General features: G+C 41.3%; 1 protein-coding gene across 4 annotated transcripts in view; it reads left to right on the forward strand.

The window, feature by feature from the left end:
• The first annotated feature begins 3431 nt into the window (after window positions 1-3431).
• PIK3R4 (phosphoinositide-3-kinase regulatory subunit 4) overlaps window positions 3432-24400 on the forward strand; it is an 86465-nt gene continuing 65496 nt past the window's right edge. For 3 of the 4 annotated variants that reach the window (XM_005202130.4, XM_025001065.2, XM_059874450.1), the window contains exons 1-6: window positions 3435-3880; window positions 5096-5879; window positions 14047-14180; window positions 15480-16062; window positions 20142-20276; window positions 22697-22918. In XM_005202130.4, coding sequence (XP_005202187.1) covers window positions 5147-5879; window positions 14047-14180; window positions 15480-16062; window positions 20142-20276; window positions 22697-22918 — 1807 coding nt within the window. In that variant the 5' untranslated portion in view covers window positions 3435-3880; window positions 5096-5146. Of the gene's footprint in view, window positions 3881-5095; window positions 5880-14046; window positions 14181-15479; window positions 16063-20141; window positions 20277-22696; window positions 22919-24400 lie in introns of all 4 variants that reach the window. The other variant, NM_001100314.2, reaches the window with a different exon arrangement.

The following is a 24400-nucleotide window of genomic DNA, read 5'->3' on the forward strand; positions in this document are numbered from 1 at the left end:
TTTTCCTGTAGTCATGAATGGATGTGAGAGTTGGACTATAAAGAAAGCTGAGCGCAGAAGAATTGATGCTTTTGAACTGTGGTGTTGGAGAAGGCTCTTGAGAGTCCCTTGGACTACAAGGAGATCCAACCAGTCCATCCTAAAGGAGATCAGTCCTGGGTGTTCATTGCAAGGACTAATGTTGAAGCTGAGACTCCAATACTTTGGCCACCTGATGTGAAGAGCTGATTCATTTGAAAAGACCCTGATGCTGGGAAAGATTGAGGGCAGGAGGAGAAGGGGATGACAGAGGATGAGACGGCTGGATGGCATCACTGACTCGATGGATGTGAGTTTGAGTAAACTCTGGGAGTTGGTGATGGACAGGGAGGCCTGGCATGCTGTGGTTCATGGGGTCACAAAGAGCTGGATATGACTGAGCGACTGAACTGAAATTCTTTAAACAGAGTTACCCTGTGGCTCCACACTCCTAGGCGTTTACTCAAGAGAAGTGAAAACATATGACCTCAGAAAGCCTTACGCACTACTGTTCATAGCAGCATTATTTATAAGAACCAAAAAAGTAGAAACAACCCAGATGCTTATCAATTCATGTGATGTATTTATACAGTAGAATATTGAGCAGTAAAAGGAAATGAAACACAACTCCAACAGTTATAATCCTCAGAAACCTGTGAAGTAAAAGAAGTCAGTCACAAAGACCCACATGCTGTATACCATTTATAGGAAATGTTCAGAATAGGCAAGAAACAGAAAGTGTTAATAGATTGGCAGTTGCTTAGGGCTGGGAAGGGGAGGAGCAATGGGCAGAATGAAGAGTGACTGCTAACAGTTACACGGTTTCATTTTGGGGGTCAGGAAAAGTTCTAAAGTTAGATTATAGGGATGATTGCACAACTCTGTAAATATACAAAAACCCCACTGATTTGTGTATTTTAATTAGGTGAAATTTATAGTCTGTAAATTATATCTCTATAAAGCTCTTAAAAAATTCAACTTCAGTTCAGTTCAGTCTCTCAGTCATGTCCAACTCTTTGCGACCGTATGAATTGCAGCACGCCAGGCCTCCCTGTCCATCACCAACTCCCAGAGTTCAGTCAAACTCATGTGCATCAAGTCGGTGATACCATCCAGCCATCTCATCGTCTGTCATCCCCTTCTCCTCCTGCCCCAATCCCTCCCAGCATCAGAGTCTTTTCCAATGAGTCAACTCTTCGCATGAGGTGGCCAAAGTACTGGAGTTTCAGCTTTAGCATCAGTCCTTCCGAAGAAATCCCAGGGCTGATCTCCTTTAGAATGGACTGGTTGGATTTCCTCGTAATTTTCTTAAATAAGCCTGTGAATTCTCTTAAAGGACTCTGCTCTGGTGTACTTGGGTGAAGGCCGTTTGAACAGGCTGTGCGGGATGTCAGAAAGCCTCAGAGTTTAGGGATTGTGTAGAAGACCTAGATGGGGAATAAGACCTAGATGGGGAATAACTGAGTGAAAGTCGCTCAGTCCTGTCCAACTCTGTGACTCCATGGACTATACAGTCCATGGAATTCTCCAGGCCAGAATACTGGAGTGGGTAGCAGTTCCCTTCTCCAAGGGATCTTCCCAACCCAGGGATCGAACTCAGGTCTCCCACATTGCAGGCAAATTCTTTACCAGCTGAACCATAAGGGAAGCCCAAAACATACACCTAAATGAAATACCCCCATGTAACACCAATTTGCCAAAAATATACTTATAGTTTTTGCTCCTCTAAAAGGATATTTTACTCAGGCTATGTATGGCTCTTGTCCACCAAGAATGAGAGAAAACAATATTATAAGAACAACATGGGTAAATAAAATCTCATCAAAATACACGTTAAGGACCCTCAACACCACGATTGGGTTCAATTAGCCATTTGTCCCTTTGATGGTCTCAAAGCACAAGTAGCATAACTGCTCTTACCTAATTGCGGATTATCCCATACTAGAAAACAGAGCCCCTGGTTTATACATAGAAGGAAGGTTATGACCAACCTAAATGGCATATTCAAAAGCAGAGACATTCCTTTGCCAACAAAGGTTCGTCTAGTCAAGGCTATGGTTTTTCCTGTGGTCATGTATGGATGTGAGAGTTGGACTGTGAAGAAGGCTGAGTGCCGAAGAATAGATGCTTTTGAACTGTGGTGTTGGAGAAGACTCTTGAGAGTCCCTTGGACGGCAAGGAGATCCAACCAGTCCATTCTGAAGGAGATCGGCCCTGGGATTTCTTTGGAAGGACTGATGCTAAAGCTGAAACTCCAGTACTTTGGCCACCTCATGCGAAGAGTTGACTCATTGGAAAAGACTCTGATGCTGGGAGGGATTGGGGGCAGGAGGAGAAGGGGACGACAGAGGATGAGATGGCTGGATGGCGTCACTGACTCGATGGACATGAGTCTGGGTGAACTCTGGGAGTTGGTGATGGACAGGGAGGCCTGGCGTGCTGCGATTCGTGGGGTTGCAAAGAGTCAGACACGACTGAGTGAATGATCTGATCTGATCTGATATCCTCATTTTCAAGGACGAGCAGGTAGTAGGCATACAAATGTTTGTTATCTAATAATATAACCAGGATGGTAATTATAACCTTTTTCACAAAAATAATTATAAGGAAAACAGTATGTATGTATATAAGCTCTGGAAGTCAACAGGTGAAGACTAACCTATCAAATTACTGTTGCTGTATGCTATTTTAGCGCTTAGTCCTATCTGACTCTTTTCAGTCCCATAGACTGCAGCCCACCAGGCTCCTCTGCCTAAGGAATTTCCCAGGCAAGAACACTGGAGTGGGCTTGCCATTTCCTTCTCCAGGGGAATCTCCCTGACCCAGGGATGGAACCCGCATCTCCTGCATTGGCAGGTGGATTCTTTACCACTGGGCCACCAGGAAAGCCCAACCTATCAAATACATAAATTAAAAAATACAAATAATACAACAACAAGGGCAACTGCTTCTCAGTTATAATTTGGGTAATAATCTAAGGAGTTATATCAATTAAATAATAGTGTGTTTTAATAAATAAATCCCCAAACTGTGGCATAACAAGTGTGCTTAGTTGCTCAGTGGTGTCTAACTCTTTGCGACCCCATGGACTATAGAGTCCATGGAATTCTCCAGGTCAGAATCCTGGAGTTACCCACAGCCCACCAGGCTCCTCTGTCCATGGGATTCTCCAAGCAAGAATCCTGGAGTGGGTAACTGTTCCCTTTTCCAGGGGAGCTTCCCAACTCAGGGATGGAACCCAGGTCTCCCGCACCGCAGGTGGCTTCTTTACCAGCGGAGCCACCAGAGACACCCTCCTGTTTTCTTCCTCCAGGCTCCTGGAGCGAGGCCACGCCCCTCCTTGGTTTCCCAGCAACCAGGCCCGCCCCCGCGCTCCTCCTCCGCCAGCTTCGCCTCGACGTCACTTCCTCTCCGCCACAGGAAGTTGGGTCCGAGCCGGCGGCTTCTCTTGGGAGCTCGGCCCGCGGGGCGTCGGCCGGCCGCCGCCGGAGAGGCTGCGTTTCCCCGGGCCCCGGAAGCCGGCCCGTCCTCCGGGCTCCGACTCCCGCTTGTGCGGGAGGCCCTGGGGGAGTCGGAGGACCCTGACGGTTCAGGCCCGCTTGAGAGGACGGCGAGGCCCGGGAACGCGTGGCCTCTGAAGCGAGGGGGCTGGACTCTCGTCAGCCGCGGCCCCGAGAGCTCCCCGCGTGTCCCGCGCGGGCCGCCGGGGTCCCGGACGCCTTCCACGGCTCCCTCGTCCTCCCTCTGAGCGGGCTTCGCCCGGCTGCTGGCTCCCTTCGCCGCCCAGACCCCGAAGGGATCCGCCGTGAGCTCCAAGTGAGGCAGCGAGCCGTCGGCTTGTGACACTTCCTACTGCCCCAGGGTAAAGGTTTGCGTGTGTGCACAGCCGTGCGTGCTTGTGTGCTTTGATTTCCTGCAAGATCTGAGCTATGAGAACCTTGGGCTGTGATTGGCAAGAAGGGTATTTTGATTTCCTGCAAGATCCGAACTAGGAGAACCTTGGGCTGTGTTTTGGCAAGGAGGGTGTTTTGATTTACTTTCCTTTAACATCTCTGCCAGGGGTTCTTCCCTGTTGTTGTAAACCAGACAGCTCTTCTGCCTTCAGTTAGCTGAGTGGGAAGGCACGCAGGAGTTAAGGCCGGACGGGTCCACGATATAGTGATAGTTTGGATTTTTTTTTTTTTTTTTAGCCACTCAGTGGTATGCCACTCTGCGATCCCGTGGACTGTGCCGCCTACCAGGCTCCTCTGTCCATGGGATTTTCCAAGTAAGAGTACTGGAATGTGTTGCCATTTCCTTCTCCAGGGGATCTTACCCACTCAGGGACTGAACACAGGTCTCCTGCATTGCAGACAGTTTCTTTACCATCTGAGCCACCAGGGAAGCCAAACCTAACCTGTTTGTATTTGGCGACTTTAGAAGGCAATGGCACCCCACTCCAGTACTCTTGCCTGGAAAATCCCATGGATAGAAGAGCCTGGTAGGCTGCAGTCCATGGGGTCACTAGGAGTCCGACATGACTGAGCGACCTCACTTACACTTTTCACTTTCATGCATTGGAGAAGGAAATGGCAACCCACTCCAGTGTTCTTGCCTGGAGAATCCCAGGGACGGGGGAGCCTGGTGGGCTGTCGTCCATGGGGTCACATAGAGTCGGACACGACTGAAGTGACTTAGCAGCAGCAGCAGTTAGATTTAAGATGTGCTTGGGTTTCGTATTCAAGATTACACATTCTTCTTGGACAGATAACTGTGTCACATAGCACTTTGGTGCCTCTTTCAGCCCCAAGCACAATACTGAACACGTAGTAAAGATTTGTTAAATTTTTCAAGTGTCAGAAAATACACATTGTGACATTTCAATTTAATATTGATGGGGCCTATTTTCCTTTAATATCCCGGAAAGGACGACAAAATAATATCTTTTGAGATAAATATGTCTGAAATTTAGAGGCTGCCAAGAAGTTGTTAAGTACAGTCCTGTGGGGTGGAAGAGAAATATGATGTATCTACCTTGTAGAAGGATAGATAAAAAATGATGTTTCATTGCTTCTTTTTTTTTCTTTCTTTTTTTCAGAAAGTACGTGTTGTATCCTAACTTGCTGTCTCAGAGGTGCTTGCTGCCATCATGGGAAACCAGCTCGCTGGCATTGCTCCCTCCCAGATCCTTTCTGTGGAGAGTTATTTCTCAGACATCCATGACTTTGAATATGATAAGAGTCTGGGGAGTACTCGGTTCTTTAAAGTTGCTCGAGCGAAGCACCGAGAAGGCCTGGTAGTTGTGAAGGTCTTTGCAATTCAGGATCCCACATTGCCTCTCACCAGCTATAAACAGGAGCTGGAGGAACTGAAAATCAGGCTTCATTCTGCCCAGAACTGTCTGCCTTTCCAGAAAGCTGCCGAAAAAGCCTCTGAGAAGGCAGCCATGCTCTTCAGGCAGTACGTGCGAGACAACCTCTACGACCGAATCAGCACCCGTCCGTTCCTAAATAACATCGAGAAGCGCTGGGTCGCTTTCCAGATCCTCACAGCTGTGGACCAAGCGCACAAATCTGGCGTCCGTCATGGGGACATCAAGACGGAGAATGTGATGGTCACCAGTTGGAACTGGGTTCTTCTAACGGATTTTGCCAGTTTCAAGCCCACTTACCTTCCAGAGGACAACCCGGCAGATTTCAACTATTTTTTTGACACTTCACGGAGGAGAACTTGTTACATTGCTCCCGAACGTTTTGTCGATGGTGGATTGTTTGCCACAGAGTTAGAATATATGAGAGATCCTTCAACTCCACTTGTAGACTTAAACAGCAATCAGAGAACAAGAGGAGAATTGAAGCGAGCAATGGATATCTTTTCAGCAGGTATTTGAGTTGGTCAGCTTTGCTAAGGTGGGAATGTGCATTTATTTTAACTCTTGAATACAGAAATTAACTTTTTGGTAAATCCACCTACTCTTCAGTCAGAAGCATTATTTTATTGAATGTGTTTTAAGTACCTAGAAAATGCAGAGAGTGGTCTGCTTATTCAGATGTTTAAGGAATATTTGAATTCTTCTGTATGGGTCAGGCACTGTCTTAAGTGAGAGATGAGTAGTTGTTTCTATTTTCAAAGTGCTTGCCTTTTAATTGGAGAGATTGATATTGAAAAGAGATTTCGGTGCAGTGTTTTTTGCTGTGGTGGTGATATGCTTAGGGTACTGTTACAGGAACATAAGGATACTTAAATGAGTCTTTGGTGGTGATGGGTAGAGAGGCAGAATCAGGAAAGGAATCTTTATTGGAAGGATGATAATTACACTGAAACCTGAAAGGTGATTATGGCTCAGATGCTGAGTTGTAGTTGACTCTGCAGCCCCATGGAGTGCAGCACCCCAGGCTTCCCTGTCCTTCACCAGCTTCCAGAGTTTACGCAAACTCATGTCCATTGAGTCGGTGATGCCATCCAACCATCTCATCCTCTGCTGCCCTCTTCTCCTGTTTCCTTCAATCTTTGCTAGAAACAGGGTCTTTACCAGTGATTTGGCTCTTCCCATCAGGTAGCCAAAGTATTGGAGCTTCAGCTTCAGCATCAGTCCTTCCAGTGAATATTCAGGGTTGATTTTTCCTTTAGGATTGACTGGTTTGATCTCCTGTGCAAGGGACAGCATCACAGTTCAAAAGCATCAGTTCTTTGGCGCCCAGCCTTTATGGTCCAGCTCTCACATCCATACATGACTACTGGAAAAACCATAGCTTTTACTATACACACCTTTGTTGGCAAAGTAGTATTTGCTTTTTTGTGTGTTGTCTGGGTTTGTCATAGCTTTTCTTCCAAGGAGCAAGCATCTTTTAATTTCATGGCTGCAGTCACTATCTACAGTGATTTTGGAGCCCAAGAAAATCTGTCACTGGTTCCACTTTTTCCCCACCTGTTTGCCATGAAGTGTTGGGATTGGATGCCGTGATCTTAGCTTTTTGAGTGTTGAGTTTTAAGACGGTTTTTTCACTCTCCTCTTTTCACCCTCATGAAGAGGCGCTTTAGTTCCTCTTCACTTTCTGCCATTAGAGTTGTATCATCTGCATATCTGAGGTTGTTGATATTTCTCCCAGCAATCTTGATTCCACCTTGTGGTTCATTCAGCCCAGCACTTCGCAAGATGTACTTTGCATAGAAATTAAATATGCACAGTGACAATATGCAGCCTTGATGTACTCCTTTCCCAATTTTGAACCAGTCCGATGTTTCATGTCTGATTCTAACTGTTTTTTCTTGATCTGCATACAGGTTTCTCAGGACACAGGTAAGGTGGTTTGGTATCTCTTGAAGAATTTTTCCACAGTTTGTTGTGATCCACACAGTCAAAGGCTTTTGTGTAGTCAGTGAAACAGATGTTTTTTTGAAATTTCCTTGCTTTCTCTGTGATCCAGTGGATGTTGGTAATTTGATCTCTGGTTCCTCTGCATTTTCTAAATCTAGCTTGTAGATCTGGAAATTCTTGGCTCATGTACTGCTGAAGCTGAAGTTGGAGGATTTTGAGCATTACCTTGCTGGCATGTGAAATGAGTGCAATGGTTCGGTAGTTTGAACATTCTTTGGCAATGCCCTTATTTGGGATTGGAATGAAAACTGACCTTTTCCAGTCCTATGGCCACTGCTGAGTTTTCCAAATTTGCTGGCATATTGAGTGCAGCACTTTCATAGCATCATCTCTTAGGACTTGAAATAGCTCAGCTGGAATTCCATCACCTCCACTAGCTTTGTTCATATTGATGCTTCCTAAGGTCCATTTGACTTCACAGTTCAGGATATCTGACTCTAGATGAGTGATCACACCATCATAGTTATCTGGGTCATTAAGACTCTTTTTGTATAGCTCTTCTGTGTATTCTTGCCACCTCTTCGTAATCTCTTCTGCTTCTGTTAGGTTCCTACCGTTTCTGTCCCTTACTGTACCTGTCCTTGCATGACATATTTCCTTGGTATCTCCAGTTTTCTTGACGAGGTCTCTAGTCTTTCCCATTCTGTTGTTTTCCTCTGTTTCTTTGCACTGTTCATGTAAGAAGGCTTGTGGTTAGATTCAGGTTATTCGTTCTCAGGGCCTCTGTGTAGGTGATGATGTCTTCATACTGTGGTATCTGGAGCAAATGGTATGTATTGGTGATGTTTATTTTGATCATGTGGTCAAATTCTTGCCCAATTTCTCCTTGCTGTGGTTACTTTTTGTTTTTGTTTTTAATCCCTTGCAATTAGTAAAGCAACCTGTGGGAAAAAACTTTCAACACCATACTAGTATCCTGCCAGTCATCACGATTTCCTCTTTGATTTGGCATCTGTTAATCATTCTTGTCTTATTTGATCTTTACTGTGATGGTTGCAAAATGATGATCTTCCAATTCCAGCACCTTCCACCGTAGGCCTTCAGCATTCTGTGGGCTCAAGTATCCTTTCTTTCCCCTAATTTGTTTATTATTGTTGGTATGGACTCTTCTGGAGAAGGCATTGGCACCCAACTCCAGTACTCTCACCTGGAAAATCCCATGGATGGAGGTGCCTGGTAGGCTACAGCCCATGGAGGGTTGCTAAGAGTCGGACACGACTGAGAAAATTCACTACAACTACTATGGACTCTTCAGTTCCTACCTGCAGTTTGCTAATATTCTTTGGAGGATATTTATATCAGGGATGTTAATGTATAGTTTTCTTTAATTATGATCCTTTTGTCTAGTTTGCTACTAGGGTAAGATTGGCCTCATAGAATAACTTGGAAAGTGTTCCTTCTCTCTGTTTTGTTAGGATTTCTCAAGGATGGCTGTTAATTATTTTAATGTTTGGCAGAATTCACTTGTTTAATTGGCTTAGGTTTTTCTTTGTGGGAGGTTTGTAATTACTAATTCCATCACTTTATAAGGTCTATTCAGATTTTCTTTTATGTCACCTTTGGTAATCTTTATCTTTTTAGGAATCTGTCCATTTCATTTAGTTTGTCTAATTTTTGGCAGGCATACATTTGTTTAAATTATTCCCTTAAAATTCTTTTCATTTCTGTGAGGTTGGATTTATGTCCTGTTTTTCCTACCTGATTTTTGTAGTTTGAGTCATCTCAGCAAAAGTTTGTCAGTTGTGTTGAGCTTTTCAATGCACGAGCTTTTGGTTTTGGTAATGTTCTCTAGTGTATTTTATACCTTACTGCATAAATTTTCTCTCTAATTTCTGGTTTTCCTTTCCTTCTTTTTCCTTTGGTTTTAGTTTGTTTCTCAAGGTTAAGATTAGGTTATTGTTTTGAGCTCTTTTACAAGTTAGGTGTTTATAGTTTACATTTTCTCCAAATGCTGCTCTAGTTGCATCCCATACATTTTTGTATATTGCTTTCATTTTCATTCATCTCAAAGTGTTTTGTAAGTTTTCTTTGATCATTGGTTATTTACGAATATGTTGTTTCATTGTACATATTTGTGAATTTTTCAGATTTCTCTTCTGTTACTGATTTATTTCATTCCATTGTGGTTTGAAGGACATAATTTCTATGATTCCGGTCCTTTAAAACTCTTGAAGCTTGTTTTATGGTCTAGCATATGGTTTCATTTGGAGAGTGTGCTGCATGTACTTGAGAAGAATTTTGTATTCTGTTAGATGGAATGAGTGTTCCTTTGATATCCATTAGATCTAGTTTATAGTATTGTTCCGTTCTTCTGTTTTCTTTTTGCTTTGGTGTTCTTAATAGCCATTTTTAGTTTTTTTTTTATTATAAAACTGGATACTATATGGATAGAAATTAAGAAATTTATTGAGTGTTTATATCAGGAACTGTCTTAGTCGCTAGAGATTTTTTAGTGAACAAAATAGACAAAAATCCCTATGGAGTTCAGTGGGTATATGGACAGTAAAGAAATACACGCATAAAATATAAAATGTGGCGTTCGGTGCTGTTGGGAGAGTATTGTGCTACATGTTGAGGGTGGGGTAGTTGTCTTAGGGGGCTTGCAGTTTTAAACTGGCAGTCAAGAAATGCCACACTGCTAAGATGACATTTGATTCAAGATCTGAAACAGGTTTAGGTATAAGCCATGAAGATTCTCGACAGAGTTGCATCCCAGGCAGAGGGACTGGCACATGCAAAGCTATGACTCAGGTTGTTCAAAGATCTCCTTAAAACTTGTTAAATGTGTGTCATGTAATGATTCAGTGAAACTGCTTCGTCTTTTTGGGAATGTAGATACTTTATTTCTTGTTTGAAGATTATTTAAGTGCACTATGCAGAGTATCTCTTCTCCCCCTTTAATCTTACAACCACACTTCTTAGCACTTCCCATTTTATAATTGTGTTTGTTTACTGGTTTACTTTCTCTCTTCTAGAATAAGAGCTTCATGAGGGTAGAGATTTTATCTGTTTCATGCACTGTTAAAGTCTAGTGTGTGGTAGGCACCTGATAACTCTTTGTTTAATGGTTAGTAAATGAGTTGTCAGATATGACTTCTTAGTAGTTTCTTATGAACTTAATGTCTATAAATTCATAATAAAAACACTATTATGATGACTTTCAATCTATCTTTGTATCTCTTAATATATGTGTATAACCATACTCACAGAAAACTAGTCAATCTAATCGCACTAGGACCACAGCCTTGTCTAACTCAATGAAACTAAGCCATGCCCGTGGGGCAACCCAAGACGGGCGGGTCATGGTGGAGAGATCTGACAGAATGTGGTCCACTGGAGAAGGGAATGGCAAACCACTTCAGTATTCTTGCCTTGAGAACCCCATGAACAGTATGAAAAGGCAAAATGATAGGATACTGAAAGAGAAACTCCCCAGGTCAGTAGGTGCCCAATATGCTACTGGAGATCAGTAGAGAAATAACTCCAGAAAAAATGAAGGGAGGGAGCCAAAGCAAAAACAATACCCAGCTGTGGATGTGACTGGTGATAGAAGCAAGGTCCGATGCTGTAAAGAGCAATATTGCATAGGAACCTGGAATGTCAGGTCCATGAATCAAGGCAAATTGCAAGTGGTCAAACAAGTGATGGCAAGAGTGAATGTCGACATTCTAGGAATCAGCGAACTGAAATGGACTGGAATGGGTGAATTTAACTCAGATGACCATTATATCTACTACTGCGGGCAGGAATCCCTCAGAAGAAATGGAGTGGCCATCATGGTCAACAGAAGAGTCCGAAATGCAGTACTTGGGTGCAATCTCAAAAACGACAGAATGATCTCTGTTCGTTTCCAAGGCAAACCATTCAATATCACAGTAATCCAAGTCTATGCCCCAACCAGTAACGCTGAAGAAACTGAAGTTGAATCGTTCTATGAAGACCTACAAGACCTTTTAGAACTAACACCCAAAAAAGATGTCCTTTTCATTATAGGGGACTGGAATGCAAAAGTAGGAAGTCAAGAAACACCTGGAGTAACAGGCAAATTTGGCCTTGGAATACGGAATGAAGCAGGGCAAAGACTGATAGAGTTTTGCCAAGAAAATACACTGGTCATAACAAACACCCTCTTCCAACAACACAAGAGAAGACTCTATACATGGACATCACCAGATGGTCAGCACCGAAATCAGATTGATTATATTCTTTGCAGCCAAAGATGGAGAAGCTCTATACAGTCAGCAAAAACAAGACCAGGAGCTGACTGTGGCTCAGACCATGAACTCCTTATTGCCAAATTCAGACTTAAATTGAAGAAAGTAGGGAAAACCACTAGACCATTCAGGTATGACCTAAATCAAATCCCTTGTGATTATACAGTAGAAGTCAGAAATAGATTTAAGGGCCTAGATCTGATAGAGTGCCTGATGAACTATGGAATGAGGTTTGTGACATTGTACAGGAGACAGGGATCAAGACCATCCCCATGGAAAAGAAATGCAAAAAAGCAAAATGGCTGCCTGGGGACGCCTTAAAAATAGCTGTGAAAAGAAGAGAAGCGAAAAGCAAAGGAGAAAAGGAAAGATAGAAACATCTGAATGCAGAGTTCCAAAGAATAGCAAGAAGAGATAAGAAAGCCTTCTTCAGTGATCAATGCAAAGAAATAGAGGAAAACAACAGAATGGGAAAGACTAGGGATCTCTTCAAGAAAATCATAGATACCAAAGGAACATTTCATGCAAAGATGGGCTCGATAAAGGACAGAAATGGTAGGGACTTAACAAGCAGAAGATATTAAGAAGAGGTGGCAAGAATACACAGAAGAACTGTACAAAAAAGATCTTCACGACCCAGATAATCACGATGGTGTGATCACTCACCTAGAGCCAGACATCCTGGAATGTGAAGTCAAGTGGGCCTTAGAAAGCATCACTATGAACAAAGCTAGTGGAGGTGATGGAATTCCAGTTCAGCTATTCCAAATCCTGAAAGATGATGCTGTGAAAGTGCTGCACTCAATATGCCAGCACATTTGGAAAACTCAGCAGTGGCCACAGGACTGGAAAAGGTCAGTTTTCATTCCAATCCCAAAGAAAGGGAATGCCAAAGAATGCTAAACTACCACACAATTGCACTGATCTCGCACGCTAGTAAAGTAATGCTCAAAATTCTCCAAGCCAGGCTTCAGCAATACGTGAACCGTGAACTTCCTGATGTTCAAGCTGGTTTTAGAAAAGGCAGAGGAACCAGAGATCAAATTGCCAACATCTGCTGGATCATGGAAAAAGCAAGAGAGTTCCAGAAAAACATCTATTTCTGCTTTATTGACTATGCCAAAGCCTTTGACTGTGTGGATCACAATAAACTGTGGAAAATTCTGAAAAAGATGGGAATACCAGACCACCTGATCTGCCTCTTGAGAAATTTGTATGCAGATCAGGAAGCAATAATTAGAACTGGACATGGAACAACAGGAGTTCGTCAAGGCTGTATATTGTCACCCTGTTTATTTAACTTCTATGCAGAGTACATCATAAGAAACGCTGGGCTGGAAGAAACACAAGCTGGAATCAAGATTGCTGGGAGAAACATCAATAACCTCAGATATGCAGATGACACCACCCTTATGGCAGAAAGTGAAGAGGAACTGAAAAGCCTCTTGATGAAAGTGAAAGTTGAGAGAAAAAGTTGGCTTAAAGCTCAACGTTCAGAAAACGAAGATCATGGCATCCGGTCCCACAACTTCATGGGAAATAGCTGGGGAAACAGTGGAAACAGTGTCAGACTTTATTTGTCTGGGCTCCAAAATCACTGCAGATGGTGACTGCAGCCATGAAATTAAAAGACGCTTAATCCTTGAAAGGAGAGTTATGACCAACCTCGATAGCATATTCAAAAGCAAAGACATTACTTTGCCAACAAAGGTTCATCTAGTCAAGGCTGTGGTTTTTCCTGTGGTCACGTATGGATGTGAGAGTTGGACTGTGAAGAAGGCTGAGCGCCGAAGAATTGATGCTTTTGAACTGTGGTGTTGGAGAAGACTCTTGAGAGTCCCTTGGACTGCAAGGAGATCCAACCAGTCCATTCTGAAGGGGATCAGCCCTGGGATTTCTTTGGAAGGAATGATGCTAAAACTGAAACTCCAGTACTTTGGCCACCTCATGCGAAGAGTTGACTTATTGGAAAAGACTCTGATGCTGGGAGGGATTGGGGGCAGGAGTAGAAGGGGATGACAGAGGATGAGATGGCTGGATGGCGTCACTGACTCAATGGACGTGAGTCTGAGTGAACTCCGGGAGTTGGTGATGGACAGGGAACCCTGGCGTGCTGCGATTCATGGAGTCGCAAAGAGTTGGATACGACTGAGCGACTGATCTGATCTGATGTATAATGCATGTGTAGTACATTTGTTTTAAACTACAGAACAAGGAAGTAATTTTATTTGATTTAATTTTTTTAAGAAGAAAAATTAAGTAGGCCTTTTTTGATTTCATACTTTTGGAAACTGATGATTCACCAGTAGATGTTTTTTCTGCCTTGCTTGATTGTAGTTGTGTGTTATATTAAAGAAGTTATGTATCTTGAGCTTCATGAATTCTCTGAATTCTTGATCTGTATTACGGATCTCTTGCCTTTCAGTTTTAATGGAATTATTTCCTGCTGTTTTCCAGGTTGTGTGATCGCTGAGCTTTTTACAGAAGGCGTGCCTTTGTTTGATCTCTCTCAACTTTTGGCCTATAGAAATGGGCAGTTTTTCCCTGAGCAGGTGCTGAGTAAAATTGAAGATCGCAGTATCAGAGAACTGGTAACTATGCTGCAAATATTTACCATAATGTTTTAAATAGAATTATATTCTCCCTTCAGTATTAGTTCTCTGGAACATTCTGAATTTGGGACGAGCAATAAAGCCCCGTAGACTAATATACGCCTCCTATCATTTTTAGTTTGTTAGGCAGAAATGTATAATTTTTCCCCCTTCTTAGACACAGAGCTCATTTGACTTTATGTTACAAACACACAAATACACACACATCTTTCCATTAGAATCCTAACTCTGCTTTGGACAGATTTGGAAGGAAATAAGGAGGTACTTGGGCATTAGAGAGGTTGTCCAAGATAGAGCTTGCTGATAAATAATAAAGAGAATAAATATGTAAAATGAGGAGACAGGAGAATCAGCTTGAGTATAATACAGTAGTATAGGAGCATTTCATATAGAAGCCGCTAGCTTTGTAGACCTCCCTTGACCTGAGGGCAGTTCTGGCAGCGGGGCTGTTGAATCACCTGTTAGTGTAGCAGAGCAGACGTGAGGAATTCTGGGAGGTCATGTCAGCCGTATATCAACACTGCTGTTTGAGGGGATGTTTTTTACGGCATCAGATCAGACGTGAGGAAATCTGGGAGGTCATGTCAGCCGTATATCAACACTGCTGTTTGAGGGGATGTTTTTTACGGCATCAGATCAGACGTGAGGAATTCTGGGAGGTCATGTCAGCCGTGTATCCACACTGCTGTTTTGAGGGGATGTTTTTTACAGCATTTACTACAGTAACATGCATCTGATGATGACTCTGAGCCATTGAAAGGTTATGGTATATTTAAAATATTCTTTAGTAAGGTAGGGAAATAAGCATTTTGATTTCTTTTAAAAATGGCAAATATTAAAAAGTAAGATGCCCCAGAGGAAGCCAGTTTAGCTCACATCCAGTGAACAGTACACTGGGTTTAGGAGCTGGCATACCTGTCTGTTCTCGGGGTGGCGCCCATTATCATGTTGTGTTAGCTAAGTATGAATTTGGGCCTACCTTTTCTTAGCTGTGAAAGGAATGAATTTGACTACTTTTAAAGACTAGATCCTCTTTATGTGTCTGGACCATCTAGAGTACGTTACTGCGTGATTTTCTCTTGCTTTATAGGATGATGGTAGAGTCACATTTTACTCAGTAGTCATGTTCTGAAAGTAGTTTGAAAGGTGAAGATTGGAAAGAGTCAGTATTACCTCAGAGTCCCTTTAAATTACATGTAAGTTGGTGGTGTTGCTTTGGTCTGATTTAATTTGCTTTTCTCAAATCTGTGTTTTACTCCCATTCTCCCCTTGGTGTAGGTAACTCAGATGATTCACCGGGAACCAGATAAACGTTTAGAGGCAGAAGATTACTTAAAGCAGCAACGTGGCAATGCCTTTCCTGAAATATTCTACACTTTTCTTCAGCCCTATATGGCCCAGTTTGCCAAAGAAACATTTCTTTCTGCAGATGAGCGTATTCTGGTTATAAGGAAGGATTTGGACAACATCATTCACAATCTCTGTGGACACGATCTGCTGGAGAAAGCGGATGGAGAGCCCAAGGAGAATGGGCTGGTTATCTTGGTGTCAGTTATAACGTCCTGCCTGCAGACCCTGAAATACTGCGACTCCAAGCTTGCCGCTTTGGAACTTATTCTCCATTTGGCCCCAAGATTAAGTGTAGAAATTCTTTTGGATCGTATTACTCCTTATCTTTTACATTTCAGCAATGACTCTGTTCCCAGAGTAAGGGCCGAAGCCTTGCGGACGTTGACTAAAGTTCTTGCTCTGGTGAAGGAGGTTCCTCGCAACGATGTCAACATTTACCCAGAGTACATCCTGCCAGGCATAGCCCACTTGGCCCAGGATGACGCCACGATCGTCAGGCTAGCCTACGCTGGTAAGAGCTTATTGTCCCAGTAAGTGACCACTGACATCCTGAAGTTAGTGACCGTAATACCTCTTGTTTCTCTGATATTTTTGGAAATTCCAAAGAGAACCTTGAACTTTGGTCCTTGAACTATTTGTGTACATTTTGGTAATATTTATAGCTAATCTGTTCATGAAACTCAAGCTTTGTGTTTACTCTGATTTGAAGTGATCAGAATTATTAAGTGAAAAATACATAGCACAGAATTTTATGATTTTACTGGGAGTATTAACATTTAATTTGGAGTAAGATGTTTACAAGTATGTGCTTCTGATCTAGTGTCTTTAGGCCTTTCTGAAGTTTCTCTGAACAGATATGTTTGCTTGAATATTAGTATTAGGGTATAACAGTCTATTGCTGTTGAAAAAAATTAATTTTGCTGGGTAGTTTGGTGTTGAAAGGACCTAGCCTGTTAGGTTACTGAATTTGAAGGTGCCTTCAGTTACTGTGATGCTTAGGAAGTGTGGCTTTTTTGTGGTGAAGTGGGTGTGTTACAGTAACACATCTGCCTGTTTTTATAAATATTTATAATTCTCATTCATAAAATCAAATGATACACATTTGTATTTTTAATTCCCTAAATTAATTTTGAATGCTTATTTCTGCATGGAAAGTGTCATTGAAATATTCACATAATTCCATGATTTATTTCTGAAATATAATCTGATAGAAATTAGGAATTCTGAAGTCTTTGTAAATAGTATGTGACATATGTGGTGGTGATAATGTCTCTTTCTTTGAAAGATGCTTGCTTATTATTAGTTCATTATTTGATGATATACTTGTTATTTTACTGGACTATGAGAAATGATCTTTGGACTCTGTCTTTACGGCTACACACATCCACAGAGTGATCGGTGCTTGTTGGCTTTTTAAAAAATATTTATCCATCTGTCTATTTACAGCTTCTGATTTCCATAGCTGTATAGGTGTAAATTTTAGGCTTAGGAAATTCAGGATTTCTTTAAAGACATATCCAGGTTTATTATTTGGAACAAAGCATGTTTATAATTCACTTGGTAAAGAGAAATACAGTTGACCCTTGAACAACGTCATGCTTAGGGATACTGACCCTCCACATGGTTGAAAATCCTCTTATAATTTATAGTTGGCCCTCCATCCATGGTTCTGCATCTGTGGATTTCAGCCAGCCATGGATTATGTGATACTGTAATTTAATTTAATATTGAATTATTTATTAATATTATTTAGTAATATAAATATAAAATATTTATATTAATATTTAAATTTAATATTGAAAAAAATTCAGATGTTCAAGGATCAACTTAATTGCACTGAATAAAATTAAATGAAAGAAAAGCCTATGGTTTTTAAAAACAAGCTGTGTGTTTTAGACTATTATGAGCTACTTTTGGCCCATCTTAGTCTTTTCTCAGTTGTAGTGAATAGGTAAGATTCTGATGTGTGGGTATTATATTAATATATTTACATTCATTTATTAGCAGTAATAGCATAAAAACAGTAGCGACTTTATTGAAAAATCTGCTTTGTGTCAGGACATCTACTGCTCCTGGTTGCAAGGGTTAATTGGATAAGATATAGAGATTCTGAAATAGGTTCTGGATTCTTTATTTTTTAATTAATTAATTTAACTGAAGAATAATTCCTTTACAATACTGTGATGGGCTCTGCCGTGCATCAGCATGAATCGGCCACAGGTATACGTGTGTCCCCGCATCCTGAACCCCCTGCCACCTCCCTCCCTACCCCCTCCCTCTGGGTTGTCCCGAGCACCGGCTGTGGGTGCCCTGCTTCAGGCATTGGACTTGCGCGTGTCATCTGTTTCGCATTTGGTAATGTATGTGTTTCCGCGCTGTTCTCTCAAATCATCCCCTCCTCGCCTTCTCCTGCTGAGCCAGAAGTCTGTTCTGTACGTCTGTGTCTCCTTTGCCGCCCTGCATGTAGGGTCGCTGGTGCCGTCTGTCTAAATTCCATATATATCTGCGTTAATATGCGGTGTTTGTTTTTCTCTCCCTGACTTACTTCACTCTGTATAATAGGCTCCAGGTTCTAGGTTCTGGAATTTAAGGTCTGTCTAGCTGTTGAAGCTGACACACCAGTCTTGAGCAGTAGGTATTAGAGTCTCTTCATTTCCCAGCTGAGGAGTTGGGATGGGAGAGGCTGCGGTATACCACCAGAGTGTACCAGGACTGGTTCTTTCTCAGTTCTCAGAGCTGCGGGTGTGGATCTGGATTTTGAGGCACCCTGCTTTTATCTGTCTGCTGGGTCTCAGGGTGAGAGGCCATGGTGACCCAGGGTCAGTGCCAGGACCTTGCAGTGCCCCGTGCTACCCAGCCGTGGTGAGGCATGGCTTAAGCATGAGCAGGCTGTGTTTTTACATAGAGTCAGAAGTCTCTGAACTTGTATGGCTAAGTGTAATTAAACCACACATGTCAATAATGATAAATGTTTAAAAATCAATTAAAATTTTCTTTTGTTGTAGTGTTTTTAAACTCAAGAGATGCTGGTATAGATTTGTATCTTGTATAAGTGAACTGACAAGTGTGTTGTGGTTTATGAGCATAAATGGGGGGATAAGTAATAGATCTATTCAGACTTGAGAAGTGCCCAGGAAAAGAAGAGACTTTTCCTAATAAAGATATTTTTATTGAAGTGGGAGTATTCGTCTGGAATCATCAGAGAATGGTATAGGATTCTCCTGTCTTTAGGCTGAGTAGGTGCTGCGAGGTATCAATAACTTGCTTGCTTAGAGGTACATTTTCGTTCTATTCAGAAAACTGTTGAACCTAGCAAGCGTAGGGGGTGGGACTCCACCATGAAGGGAATCACTGTATTTGGTAGACTAAAAAACATCAATTATGGTGGGATGCATCTCTATTTCAGAGATGTTAAAAAGTGAAGAAAAAGTGAGTCTTAGAATGAATAGAACAAGGTAGTTCATGTTCCGTGCCACTGACTGCTGAGAAGAGAAAGAGTGTGTCTTTGAGGGTATGGTCACATATTAAGCATGGGAGTCAGAGGGGAAGGGCAGAGGCAGGAATACACAAGAATGGGAGGAGGAGGAAAGCGTAAGTCCAGAGCAGGTAGAGTTAGCTTCAGGTGAGACAGCAACGCTAAGGAGCAGGCGTTCTCACAGTGGCCAAGAGTGGGAAATAGTCTTAGACGTCTCATCAGAGAGAAAGGAGAGGAGGTGGACCGCTGCAGGAGCACGGCAGACAGCGTCACACTGGTTCAGCAGGAACCCGAGGATCACTGTAAGGCAGGCCCTTAAGGGGTGCTGCATGTGGGTAGTGGTCCTCTGAGGAAGTCCTGACTCAGTTATGTGTGAGGAAGCTGAGACTCAGGTTGGCTGAGCAGTCAGCTGGTAAGTGTCAAGGTCAAGGTTTGAACCAGGACCTGGGTGATCCTAAAGGTCAGCTTTTTAATTTAATGTGAAATGTGTTTCTCTGGTAGCCTATTGCGTATCTCTTACTCAAGATGATGCTGTTGAAAAGATAGGTCTTTGTGGAAGAATTAAGCTTTTTTATTTTTATTTTTTTGCCTCAAATGATTTGACTGCTGTATTTTGGTTATTTGGTATTTTTTCCAGTTTTATTGAGATGTAATTGACATACCTCACTGTATAGTTTTAAGATGTAGAGCATGTTGGGTTGATTTACATGTATTGTGAAGTGATTACTACAGTAAGTTTAGTTAGCACCCGTCGTCTTACAAAGATATAATAAAAAACAATGAAAAATTTCTGTTTCCTTGTAATGAGAACTCTTAGGATTTACTCCAAAACTTTCATATATGCCATGCAGCAATGTTAACTGTAGTTACCAGGTTGTACATTTCTGTATTTTTAAAAGAAGTTTATGTTTTATGGTTAAAACTGATAGTTTGGGTATAGTTGTAGATTATGAGATTAGTCACTAAAAGTCAGATTAGGTTAAGTGCTAAATTGGAAAGTCTTGCTTTTCTTTAGTTTTATTATTATTTATGTGTATTAAAATTTAGGGAAAATAAGTTATAAGCATTATACAAATTTATGATTATAATTATTATAAATTTTCTCTCTTTTATAGAAAACATAGCTCTGCTGGCAGAAACAGCTTTGAGATTCCTGGAATTAGTACAGTTGAAAAATCTCAATATGGAAAATGACCCAAATAGTGAAGAAATAGATGAAGTTACACATCCCAATGGGAATTATGACACAGGTAGTATGATTTTCTCTTCCAAATTCTCTGTTACTTAGAATGAATTGCTGTATTTAGAATGTGAACTTGCAGCAAACTGTCTTTTATAATTCTAATGTAAAATGAAAGAATACCAGACGTACAGAGGGAAGGTTCCTACCGTTTGACTGTTCTCTTCTACTCTTATGCATTGTTATCTCGCCAGAACATGACCAACCTGTCACCACAGACTCTAAGCTCAGTAGTTTCTCAGCCAGAATTGACTTGTATCAACAGCAAAGCTAGCTGAATTATAAAATAATTATAGGATAAAAAGAAAAACATTGACAACACCATAGCTAAGGAATCTAAACCGTTCCTGCTTATGTAAGAATATTCTGACATACACTCAGTCATAAACTGTTTATTTCATACTACCTATGATTCTTGTATCAAAACCCATACCTTTTATCATAAAGCAACAATATAACAACAGTGAACTCTGTAAGGTCTATCCCTGACTCATGTTTCTCTACATCGATAACAGGTTTTTAACAGGCTTTTAGTTAATGTTTATTGGGTTGAATATTTGTAAGTCAGATAATATACTAAGATGTTTTCTAAGGTATTTCTAGCTCAGAAAAACTAGAGAAATCTACTTTTCAGATGGGGAAACAGTGGTAGACTTTATTTTTTTGGACTCCAAAATCACTGCAGATGGTGACTGCAGCCATGAAATTAAAAGACATTTACTCTTTGGAAGGAAAGTTATGACCAACCTAAACAGCATGTTAAAAAGCAGAGACATTACTTTGTCAACAAAGGTCCATCTGGTCAAGGCTATGGTTTTTCCAGTAGTCATGTATGGATGTGAGAGTTGGACTATAAAGAAAGCTGAACGCCAAAGAATTGATGCTTTTGAACTGTGGTGTTGGAGAAGACTCTTGAGAGTCCCTTGCACTGCAAGGAGATCCAACCAGTCCATCCTAAAGGAGATCAGTCCCGGGTGTTCATTGAAAGGACTGATGTTGAAGCTGAAACTCCAATATTTTGGCCACCTGATGCAAAGAACTGACTCATTGGAAAAGACAGTGATGCTGGGAAAGATTGAAGGCAGGAGGAGAAGGGAACGACGGAGGATGAGATGGTTGAATGGCATCACCGACTCAATGGACATGGGTTTGGGTGGACTCCGGGAGTTGGTGATGGACAGGGAGGCCCCCCGTGCTGCAATCCATGGGGTCGCAAAGAGTTGGACACGACTGAGCGACTGAACTGAACTGCACTGAAGACAACTATAGTGTCTCATTTACTTGTTAAATGGACCATTTTATGCAACAAATATTATTTGGAGTTGAAGACACGGGAATAATTTTAAACTTATAAAATAATGTATCAGGAAATTCTTGGAATTACTTGGAAAATAATACTGTTGTACATCCTATAAGCATGTAATTGGACTGTTTGTTTTTTTTAAATATGTTTATTTGGCTGCATTGGGACTTAGCTGGGGCACTCGGAATTTTCACTGTGTCATTGGGATCTTTCATGGTGGCGCAGGGGCTTCGTTGCTCCAGGCGATGTAGGATCTTAGTTCCCTGACTAGGGCTCACACCCACGTCCCCTGCATTGCAAGGTGAATTCTTAACCCCTGGACCACCAGGAAAGTCCTTGGGTGTTTTAACTAATGAAGTTAGGCAATAAAACTTTGGGGGAGTTAATCTAAAGTTTTTCTTAACATGAATATAGACTTGGGTCTTTCAGACCACCTTTTCCCTTGACAGTGGCTGCACCAGAAGTGGGCTCCGCCTTCATTCATTTAGTCAGTGGATAACTGTTAAACATAAGCTTGGCCCCAGGCAGTTTGTGTGCTTACTGTGAGCATTTAGGGATATGGTGGTAAGTGAGACAGAAAAGATCTCTGCTCTCTTGAGACTGTTTTAGTAAGGGGAAGACAACCAACTGAGTAAATAAATGAGTGAAAAATGAAGGGTGGGTAGGAGATAAGATCAGAGAAGGAGGTGGTGGCCAGATCATGTGAAGTCTTGTCAGGACTTGCAGTGTGTTTTCTGGCTTTCTAAACTGTAATTAACCAACACCTGCACCATCAGATTATATCCTGACCAGTCTTAAGCGGTTTTGCATCCTTAGATCAATCTTACTGGACAGCATCTCTCTGGTGCTTCCCTGTAGCCTTTTTCTCTGAGCCTCATAAATAAAGCTAGTGAATAGCAAGGTAGTGGCCCTGCTTGTAGCATCTGCTTGTTGCTGTGTTTTTTGATCTATGTTTCATCTTCCCAGCTAGCCTTCCACGCTTTGCGTAGTGGAAAAGGTTAGTGATTGCACATTTTCTGTGGCGGCTCCTGTGATCATTCTGTTTCCTGCAAGGAGTGAGAAAGACTGGGTCTGTATGTGTGGAGAAAAGAAAATTGATCACATTTTTCTTTGTTTTCTTTTTTTAGAGCTCCAAGCCTTACATGAAATGGTCCAGCAGAAAGTTGTCACTTTGCTAAGTGACCCTGAAAATATCGTGAAACAAACCTTAATGGAAAATGGGATAACACGGCTGTGCGTATTCTTTGGACGTCAGAAAGCTAATGATGTTTTGCTGTCCCACATGATCACTTTCCTGAATGATAAAAATGATTGGCATCTTCGTGGAGCTTTTTTTGATAGTATAGTTGGTACGTTTTTGTTTGTTTTCAAATTTATCTTTAAGATTTGAATTATCTTCTCAAACAGATAACTTCCATGCGGTCTGAAAGGTGACAGTACTACCAAATTTCATTAAAAAGGAAATGAATTCCTGGTATTTCTGTCTGTCTTCATGCTTTTGGGTGATGGAAATATCTTAGCTGATCAAGAGACTGAGATGCACATACAAAGGGATGCCATGTGGTCATTAAAAAGTGTGTTCTGAAAGAATATTTAATGACCTGGGAAGGTACCATGAAGTGTTACTAAAGTGACTGAACTCAGTTGAGTACAGGTAATAATAACAAATGATATGTTTATTAAAAAGGCTGAATATACTAACATGTGAACAGTGATTATTTCTGAGGCTGGGATTACAGGTAATTGGGTTCTTTTTTTCATTTTTCCATATTTGTCAAATTTTCTATAGTAAACATGCAGCACTTTTACAATCAGAAAATAACAGTATAATTATGATTGAAAATCAGTGTAATTAAAAAGGAAGCTTACAGGCTTTGCTTTTTTGTAAAACCAAAAATTTGTGAAAAATTAGTCGACTTTTTTCCCACTATTTCAAAATGTTGCAATTCTTAATTTTCAGATTTATTTAAAGAAGAGAAATAATCTTGTATTTTATCTACGTATAATTCCTGTTGTATTTGGATTCAGAATTAGAAATGAACTTATTTTGAGTAGATTAAGTCATGTTTTACACTAAGATTTAATACTTTTCCATTTTGGAGTAATAACTCATTGTTTTCTACCTGATTGTACTGACCTTTTCAATTTTAGATTTGGTTATTTATGAACTATTATGTGCTAAAGCTATCTTGTTAAAATTACCCGCTGCTGCTGCTGCTGCGTGACTTCAGTCGTGTCCGACTCTGTGCGACCCCACGGACTGCAGCCCACCAGGCTCCCCTGTCCATGGGACTCTCCAGGCAAGAACACTGGAGTGGGTTGCCATTTCCTTCTCCAATGCATGAAAGTGGAAAGTGAAAGTGAAGTCGCTGGGTCGTGTCTGACTCTTAGCGACCCCATGGACTGCAGCCTACCAGGCTCCTCAGTCCGTGGGATTTTCTGGGCAACAGTACTGGTGTGGGGTGCCATTTCCTTTTCCCAATTACCCACTAACCCTTTATATATCATTTTACACATGATTGTAAAACTTGTCTATTAACTCAAAAAAGCTTAAAAACGGTTCTGCACACGGGTAAGCTTTACAGGTATCAAGACTTTCTCGTGTAGCAGAAACTGTGGAGTTTCTAGGTTTTGATTTTCAGTAATCTGGGAAAGTAACTGATAAAAGGTTTGCTGTTGGATGTTTTTCCTAAAAAATAAAAATAGGAAGGAAACTCATCTAGCAATAGTATTCCTGTTTCTGCAAATATAACTGTATAATGTGGTAGAGAAAAGGATACTTCCTACTTTTGAAAAGTCTTGAAATTACTGTTCTTGCTTTGCTATAACTG

The sequence above is a fragment of the Bos taurus genome, chromosome 1, assembly GCF_002263795.3.
Source record: "Bos taurus isolate L1 Dominette 01449 registration number 42190680 breed Hereford chromosome 1, ARS-UCD2.0, whole genome shotgun sequence".
Taxonomy (NCBI): Eukaryota; Metazoa; Chordata; class Mammalia; order Artiodactyla; family Bovidae; genus Bos; species Bos taurus.